Source organism: Populus nigra, chromosome 4 (genome assembly GCF_951802175.1).
Source record: "Populus nigra chromosome 4, ddPopNigr1.1, whole genome shotgun sequence".
In the NCBI taxonomy this organism is placed as follows: domain Eukaryota; kingdom Viridiplantae; phylum Streptophyta; class Magnoliopsida; order Malpighiales; family Salicaceae; genus Populus; species Populus nigra.
The window spans coordinates 2,420,765-2,429,505 of NC_084855.1; the positions used below are offsets into that span (position 1 = coordinate 2,420,765).

The following is an 8,741-nucleotide window of genomic DNA, read 5'->3' on the forward strand; positions in this document are numbered from 1 at the left end:
CTCCCAAGCCTTTATTTCCTTGGGCTCAATAGAAAATCTCGATCTCTGTTTCCCTAGGCTTAAGAATGGGCTCAATTCCAGAAAGGCTACCCAAAAAGGCCCAAAGATGATCCACCAATGGTCAGTCTGAGTCATCTTGCCACCAGATGGCAACACTTGATACGCCATGTCTACTCACACCAGTGTACATAACGGGTATTTATGGAATACTTATGGGCATTTTCGGGATCAAAAAATAAAAATAAAACCCCTCCGCTTCCTCTTAACAACAGTCCAGACTACAGTGTGAGAGTGAGTCCAGACTCGAGAAAGGAGAGAAGAGGGCAACGACTTTTATAGTCATCGGATCCGCACACTCGCACTGCGAACGATTTGCACATACTTGAATGTTGATGACTCTGTAACATAATTTATTTCTGTTAAGTGTTTGCTGCGGTTATTTAATTTTATTGCACAAAATGGCCGGAAGTCTGGAAGGATTTCTGGTGCTGATCGTTGCGGCATCGATCTGCTCATCTTCCTTTGCTTCTTCTATCTTTCAACCGATCTCCGATTGTCATCGATCTGCTGCTTTAGAGCTCTTCACGCCGCGCGACGGATCCTTTTTCAGGTTTTCAAAAACCCTAATTAAACCCTTCTAATTGACATCTAATCTCTCAATTTATTATTTTCTAATTGAATTAGAAGAATTTGATTTAATCCTTATGCGATGCCAAATTTTACTAATCACTGAATTTAAAATTGCCTTTGTAAATTTACCGTATGAGATCTGGCTATTCTGTAGAACTGAAATTGGCTGTTACCTCTGTTTGGATACTATGAAAATGATAAATTTTGTGTCTTGTGGTAATTTTTTAGCTAATTTGTAGTAGTGTCTGCATAAACTAGAAAGAGTGATTTGACTAGATGTTGTGTGTGCCACCAGCTTAGAAGAAACATACGAGGCACTCAGAACGTTTGAGGTGCTTGGTATTGATAACAAGTCTGATATCGACACAGCTGCTTGCCAATCTGTGTTGGAAATTCTGGGGTCACCATCTTCTGCGTTGAAGGATTTATTCTATGCCTTAAAAGTCAACGGAATATTAAAATGTGACATAGAAAAGGATGTCTTTGAGGTATTGTTTTGCTCTATGTTGTTTTTGGTCGGAAGGGTATATACTCTATGTTACAAAAAATTGCAGACAATGTGTGATAATGGGTCTCTCTCTTAAAGGGTGTTGCTTCAAGACTACAAGCAACTGTCAGTGGCGCAGGTGCTCTGCTTGATTTCTACTATTCAGTTGGAGGTTTAGTATTTGTCAAGGTAATCCATATAACAAAAACTTTTAGGTGTTATGGGTTTCGAGCTTGATTCTCCTTTTTTCAGCATTTGCTAATTTGGGAACTCTTCTAATCATTCTATAATGCAAGGGAGAAGTAATTTGTCATGGTTTTTAGGTTGAGATTTTTGTAAGCAAAGGAATGTATCTGAATCCTGAAGATAAGATTTCACCAGTATTAATGTTTTGCTAGGGATCTATTTACTCAACTACTTATTGGAGAACACAACTTTCAAGCTGTGGCCACATAGCATAAGCCTAGCCAATTTTGTACTAAAGCTTGTGGCTGAATTTTTTTTAATGCAGGATCAAACTTCTAAAGATGATCTGTATCTTGCTGATGCTGAAGGAGTTTTTGGTTCCATCAAGGTTGGTATTTGCATTACTTGGAATTGTATTAGAGTGAGGATATAAGCTTGGCACTGGACTGTTCTGTGAGGGGTAAAAAAGATTTCAATAGTGACCACCCTTGCCTGGAACTCTCCCTCTTTGATTAGGGCCCTTGTGGAACTAGTTGCTGGTGTCTTGATAGTTGGTCAGTGTAGTAGGCCCGCTACTGGTCTGCTTAGAAGTTTATTCCACAATGTTTAGGTTGATGCTTGGCTTTAAATTTACTTTCTTCAAACACAATTCTCTGCGCATGTTTTAGTTAACTTACAAATTATTGGCAGGCTCTAAGCCAGAGTGATGGAAGATGGCGCTATAATTCTAATAATCCTGAGTCCAGTACCTTTGCTGCTGGTATGTTCTATAAGTATTCTGTATACCATGATGAATTCTTTAGCAACTTTCTTATATATTCAATGCTTCTCTTTTAAGAGAATATGCAATTATTGCATTAACATTTATTGGTAACCACACAAATGCTACTTTGTTTTGATCATTGTTTTAGCATAATTTTGTAGACTTGACAAAAAGCATGTGCTTAGAAATAGTAATGGAAATGTAATTTGGAACATCCCAAAAATGGGGAATAAAAGATCTGGATGGAGACACTGGCATGTTTAACATTCAATGCATAAATTGTGGTGTGTTGTTGAAATTAGAACTTGATGCCATGCTAATTCTTCTGCTTAAAGTGGCTCGTCCTAATTTGCTCGATCATGTTTCTTTTCAGGTCTAGCACTTGAAGCACTTTCTGGTGTTGTCTCTTTATCATCTTCTGAGATCGATCAATCTCTGGTAATTTGGAAGATTTGCTTACTTTGCCTCAATAGAACTTTTAGTTTTTTCATGAGCCCAACATTTCTCTTATGTTTTTAATAAAGACACTACCTGTTAATTTTCTTATCAGCATCAAACTTGTTGGCATCCAATGATATATGTTACTTTGTAATTAGTGATTGTAGGTGAAATAGGTTATATGATTATTGTTTAAGGAATTTATGTTACTTTGTAATTTGTGATTGTAGGTGAAATAGGTTATATGGTTGTTGTTTTCCTTATTGTTTTCTTTAAAGCATAAGCATATTGGTGATTTCTGGTGCACATTCTATCCACAGCAAAAATTTTGCTCTAAATTTTCGTTTCAAATTGGTTCATAGTCTGTGTTCAGTAGTTATTCCTACTGCTTTGCTTATGTAGTGGATTTATGTCTGCTATAGATCCTGTATTCTGAGAACAAATCCAGAGCTTAATGTATCCAAATTTTTAGAACAGCATGTCCTTTAGAAATGTAGTTACAATCATTGCCTGACTTACTTTTATGCTATGTAATCTACTGTTTCCTTGTGGGTCTATCTATTTGTATAAACTTCTATTAGTAATTTGCTAGGTATGGTGTGAGGGCTTTTGTTTCTATTGTATAAATTATATCGTATCTTCTAATATACTTGCTGCTGCTGTTTTCTGTGGTCATTGCAATATCTTATTTCTTACATTTGCTTACCATTTGCAGATTGGTACAACTAAAAATGATATATTGAAGCTATTTGACAGCATTGAGAAATATGGTATGTCAATATTTTTTTCTCTTCTTTTCTTGTATATCATAATAATTTTTGGCAGTTGTGCCGCCAAAGCATTTCTTATCATGGTGGCAATGTGCTTATATTCTCTAAACTTTCATGGGTATTTCTACTCTCCTCTTCATATTACTCTTCATGTGCCAGAACCCTAATTCTGCTGATTTTAAGCTAAGTTTCCAAGACACAGTTTGGCACTCTATTGTGTCTTAGATTTGACTTGGCAAATTAAGCCCTCATTCTAACATCAAGGATCTTCACCAGTTTTAAATTCAGGCCATGCTTCATTCACCTATTCATCAGTTTTAACCTTTTCCAAAAAAAAAACCTAGTTGTCAGCTGCTATTTATGTTATTCCATAATGTACTTAGTAAGCTAAAAAAATTTATTGTAGATGATGGAGCTTTTTACTTTGATGAGAAACTGGTTGATGCACATGAACATCAAGGTCCTCTTTCAACCACATCCTCTGTTGTTAGAGGGTTGACAGCGTTTGCGGCTGTGACTTCAGGAAGCTTGAATGTGAGTTAGGTTTGGTTGTTGTTGTTGCTGGTCTTTGTTCCGCTATTTTTCTAGTGCAGAAACTGTTTAATGCTATTGTCTTTGCTTTCTTTCTCCCTATTTGATTCTCAGCTACCAAGTGGTTTGGTATTGGGTCTGGCAAGATTTTTACTTGGCATTGGAATTCCAGGTGATGCCAAAGACTTGTTCAACCAAATAGATTCCTTGGCTTCCCTAGAGAGCAACTCGTAAGTGTGTTCTTAACTTAGTTCTCTGTGATTGTCAGCATTTTATATGTATGTTATGTAGAACTTGTTCTGATAATTGCTTGCCTGATATAAGGGAATCTGTAATATGTGATTAGTCCATTAAAAGAAAACAAATTTCAGTGACTGCAGTTTCAGTGCTTCAAGAAAATGTGCTGTTTCCGTGAAAAGAAATTTCAAATATGTTTTATGAGCTGCTTGCTGTCTCTTGCAACTCTAAGAGCAGAAGTTTGCCTTTAAAGCAAAAATTTAAAGACTTCTTTGTAGACTTGAACATTATTTTTTATTTTTTAGCTATATGTTTGCATGTTAATTTTCTCAGTTTTATATATTTTGCTTTGTCCATTTCTTGGTTGAGAAAAGCCACAAGTAGGATAACATGATGTGGCTAGCTGTTTTAATATTTAGTGCTGAATTTACTGAAAAGTTTGCAAATAACTTCTTTATTCTTTGTTATTCAAGTATGATTTTATTTTGTGCAGGGTTTCCATTCCACTGATTCTATCACTTCCAGCTACAGTTCTTTCATTGACTAAGAAGGACGCCCTTAAGGTGTGTTGCTGTGTGCATGCTAAGCATTTTGTGTGTTTGTGCATGCGTGTGTGCCAGCTGATGGGCTTTTCTGGTTATCATGCTTGGCCATTATTATTTTATTCTTCCTGTTTCTTAAATGTATTCTGGATATTTTGGACTTTGCAAAAATTATAATTGATATCTTTCTTATTCTATAATTTTTTCAGATTTGCAAAAACTTCAGTTGTTATAAAGTTTTTGCATAAACTTGACCTCCTTCCTTTTACACCCATTTTTTGAAATTAACGTTCCATATAATTGTAACCAGGTTAAGGTGAATACTGTGCTTGGTTCAAATGCACCTCCTTTGACAGTGAAACTTGTAGGAGTTTTTAGATCTGGTTCAAAGGACACTTCATTAATTGAGGGTCAGGTACAGTTTATTTCCTAACTTTAACCATGTGGAATCCATTTCAGTTCCTTTGTCTAGCTTTCGTGTGGTGTTGTCTGCCCGGTCGAATTGGTGATCTGCCGGATGGTCAGCACTAATTGTTGTTGGTGTGATATAGGAACTAAAGTTCAACCCTGAAAGCGCAGTCTATGCCTTGGATGCTTTGCCAAAGAGTATTGATGTTGGAAAATACACTTTTGTTTTTGAGGTATCCTTGTTTTCTTTGATGCATAAAGGCTTCTTTTCATCTGCCTTTACATCCGTATATGACAAGATCAAACTCTTGCAGATGGTGCTTCATGATCCAGACCACTTAAACTTATATGCCACTGGAGGCCAAACTCGGATTCCAATATTTGTGACTGGAGCTGTCAAAGTTGACAGTGCAGAAATCTCAGTGCTTGATAGTGATCTTGGGAGCACAGAAACCAAAAAGTATTTTTTTTACATTTCCCAGTTACAAATCAGAGTGCTTTCTAACTGTCACTGATTGTGATGTTGGATGCTTGTCATTGTGACCTTTTGGGATTTGTTAAATTTTTATTTACAATCCTTTATTCAGCTCTGCTTTTGACTGAATTTGAACTACATGGCTTTAGTTTGGGTATAATTCTAGTTCTTGGATCCATGCAGGATAGATTTAGCTGGGGAAAATACTGTATCATTATCTGCAAACCATCTTCAGAAGCTGCGCCTCTCTTTCCAATTGTCTACTTCTCTTGGTCATGCTTTTAAGCCACATCAGGTTAGTATTAAGCCTGTCTTTCTCTAGAATTGGTTTCTCTGTGATTTAGCTGTTCAGAGTTTCTTGGCTTGCAGGCAATTCTTAAGTTGACACATGAGACTAAGGTTGAGCATAGTTTTGTGGTGGGGAGCTCTGGAAAACAGTTTGAGATCAATCTAGTAAGTTCCCTCTGCAATGTTCTTCTCCCTTTTGTCCCTCCCTATTACGTGATCATGGACATGTTTTTGCAACTTTCTAGCTTAGGAACAAAATCTATCAAATGTATATGAATGTTGGCTTTTGGGTTTCTCATCGATATAAATTTGACTTGTTGGCTTTTGCCAACAATCACTTTACTTGGTTCCTAGCAATTTGATTCCAATTGTAAATTAGTGCAATGCCAACCAATTTCCCTCCTACCTAAAATGAAGTTGATTTTCTTATCACATGGTAATTATAGACTAATGAAAGTAAGCTTTATGAAGAAGATAATCTTGAATGCATGTCCAAAGGTTTAGTGGCATATTTTACCCCTCAACTATTTGGGTTGTGGCAAAATAAGGGCTGAACCGTCAATTTAGTCTATTGTATCCTCAAACTACTATTTAGTGGGCAAATTAAGGTCTACCATCAAATTTGACCGTGAAGACTAACTTTCAAAGTTTGACCATTAGTCTAAATGTTATAAATAATATTGTTTTGGAGCAATTTGAATTTGTTTCTTACGGTGTATCATTTTCTTTTTTGTAATTATTTTTATCTATAAAAAAATTTAATTACTTCAAAACGGTGTCATTTATAGCATTTAGATTAACAATCAAATTTGACGGCAGGCTTTAATTTGCTCAATAAATAGTAGTTTGAGGATACAAAAGACCAAATTGGTAGTTGAGGCCTTGTTTTTCCACAACCCTAATGGTTAAGAAGTAAAATATGCCAATTAATCCCATGTCCAGAGACTTTGAACACTTTTAAATTGCAACTAGCAATAAAACTAAATGATATGTCAATGAAATTACTATTCGATATTTGTGTAGCAATCATACATTGTCTTAGGGTCCTTGGTGAAAATGGCTCTTTTTGCTATGGCAAATCAATACACCTTTAGCCGAAGTAATTTGAGTGCAAGTCAGTTTAAGCCTTTATTGCTTGATAGTATAACACCCTTGCACATGCCAAGATTCATTACCACTTCGTTTCCAAATACTGCTAGTGTGCACCAGTATCGATTGCTTGGAAACAGACTCACACTATAACAAATCATTCAACCATCCATATTCTGTCTCTTTTGAAGTTTTGTTATTTTTCTTATATTTGGCAATATGTCTCGCAGGATTTCCTTGGACTGGTTGAGAAATTTTTCTATTTATCAGGAAAATATAATGTTCAGCTCAGTGTGGGTGATGCTGCTATGGTAAGCTTGATTTTTCTTACGAGGTTTTTATATTTGTATGGGTTGTTATATGACATGAGCATGATATAATTTGTTTTGTCTATCTTTTTCAGGAAAATTCTTTCTTGAAGGCTATTGGTCACCTTGACCTAGATCTACCAGAACCACCTGAGAAGGCACCACAGCCACCGCCACAACCTCTTGATCAGAACTTGAGATATGGTCCTAAAGCAGAGATAACTCACATTTTCAGGGTTCCTGAAAAGCTTCCACCTAAGGAGCTTTCTCATGCTTTCTTGGGTCTTACACTTTTTCCATTACTTGGGTTCTTAGTTGGGGTGAGTATTATATTATCTGACACAGATTCTGGACACTTGAGCATTAACATAGATTTGCTCCCTTCTGAGTGTAATTGATTGAATCTTCCTAGTTACTTCTGTAATTCATTTGTTCTATCTAAATTGTCCCAGCTTGGGATGCCCCATATAGTGCTTCCAGTATGACCTGGGCCTAGGAATTTGAGTGCTTATGTTGGAAAGATCTTTTGATTGCTGTGTTTATGCAGACACCTGCCGATATGGATGTGTTTTATTGTAATTCTGATTGAAAATACTCAATTGAACCTGTTGGTTTAGATGTTATTGCTAGAACTTCTAGATGACATCAGGTGAGCATCAGGAGTTTAGACTACCCCTTTCTATTAGGACAGAGAAGGTATTGCACATTGCTTTCATTGACATTCTGGTGTGGAAAAGGAGTCGGGATTTCAACTGTGCATTGTTAATTTTTTCTGCCTAGTTTTCTCTTGCCATCTTCTCTTCCCAATAAATAGGGACAAGGTACATAGGGGATGTGAATGAGTGGCATATGTTAACATGCCTTCTCCTCTTGACAGTTATTGCGTTTAGGGGTGAACCTGAAGAACTTCCCTTCCTCATCCGTTCCTGCCATGTTCGCTGTCCTCTTCCATCTTGGCATTGCAGCAGTTTTGTTGCTCTACGCACTTTTCTGGCTGAAGGTCAGTTTCGCACTTCATGCTTTTTATGTGCTCCTATTTGACGATTAACTTGTGATTCCTGCAAGGTTTCTAGTGCTTGTATTCACTGATGTGTGTTTGATATGCAACTTTTGATTTTTTGCTGGGGTATTAGTGATATTTTTCTTCTATTAGTGGTGTTAGAAGCATTTTGTTCCCGAAGAATTCACCCTTTCATTTTTATTTTTTTTCCTGAGCAGTGGGATCTTTTCACAACACTGAAAGCTCTTGGTTTCTTGGGAGCTTTCCTGATGTTTGTTGGGCACAGAATCCTTTCACACCTGGCCTCTATATCATCCAAGTTGAAATCTGCCTGAGGACGAGAGTTTGTTGCCAAAGTAACTGGAGACAGGAAATTTTCCTCGAAGTAAAACAGTTGGACATTTTGACTCAATTTTGTAGGGGGTGTAAACTATCAATTATGTTATACCTGTTAAGATTTTGGGCACGAAATGAAAAAGGGTTCATCTATGTTATGGGTTTTTTTTCCTTTCACCGCATAGACTTCCCCTTGGCTTTTCTATGTCCATGTGGGTTACGGGGTATACCCTCGTGCGGGGATGAGGGGATG

General features: G+C 36.8%; 1 protein-coding gene across 1 annotated transcript; it reads left to right on the forward strand.

Annotated features, from left to right (window-relative positions):
- Window positions 1-260: 260 nt before the first annotated feature.
- LOC133692221 (dolichyl-diphosphooligosaccharide--protein glycosyltransferase subunit 2-like) lies at window positions 261-8,641 on the forward strand. The gene is made up of 19 exons (XM_062113005.1): window positions 261-610; window positions 926-1,118; window positions 1,217-1,306; window positions 1,629-1,691; window positions 1,994-2,063; window positions 2,440-2,504; window positions 3,220-3,274; window positions 3,681-3,808; window positions 3,920-4,035; window positions 4,536-4,605; window positions 4,895-4,999; window positions 5,136-5,225; window positions 5,307-5,452; window positions 5,651-5,762; window positions 5,837-5,920; window positions 7,075-7,155; window positions 7,248-7,472; window positions 8,030-8,152; window positions 8,371-8,641. Exons 1-19 carry the CDS (start codon window positions 459-461, stop codon window positions 8,485-8,487), a joined length of 2,085 nt encoding a protein of 694 aa, XP_061968989.1. The 5' UTR covers window positions 261-458; the 3' UTR covers window positions 8,488-8,641.
- The last annotated feature ends 100 nt before the right edge of the window (window positions 8,642-8,741 follow it).

What these genes read in the sequence shown, in the direction of transcription:
- LOC133692221 (XM_062113005.1), top strand. Translation starts at nt 459, where the DNA reads ATGGCCGGAAGTCTGGAAGGATTTCTGGTGCTGATCGTTGCGGCATCG. An exon ending in GCTTCCCTAGAGAGCAACTC is followed by an intron (nt 4,036 to 4,535) that starts GTAAGTGTGTTC and finishes TATTTTGTGCAG; the next exon opens with GGTTTCCATTCCACTGATTC. An exon ending in CTTCATTAATTGAGGGTCAG is followed by an intron (nt 5,000 to 5,135) that starts GTACAGTTTATT and finishes GGTGTGATATAG; the next exon opens with GAACTAAAGTTCAACCCTGA.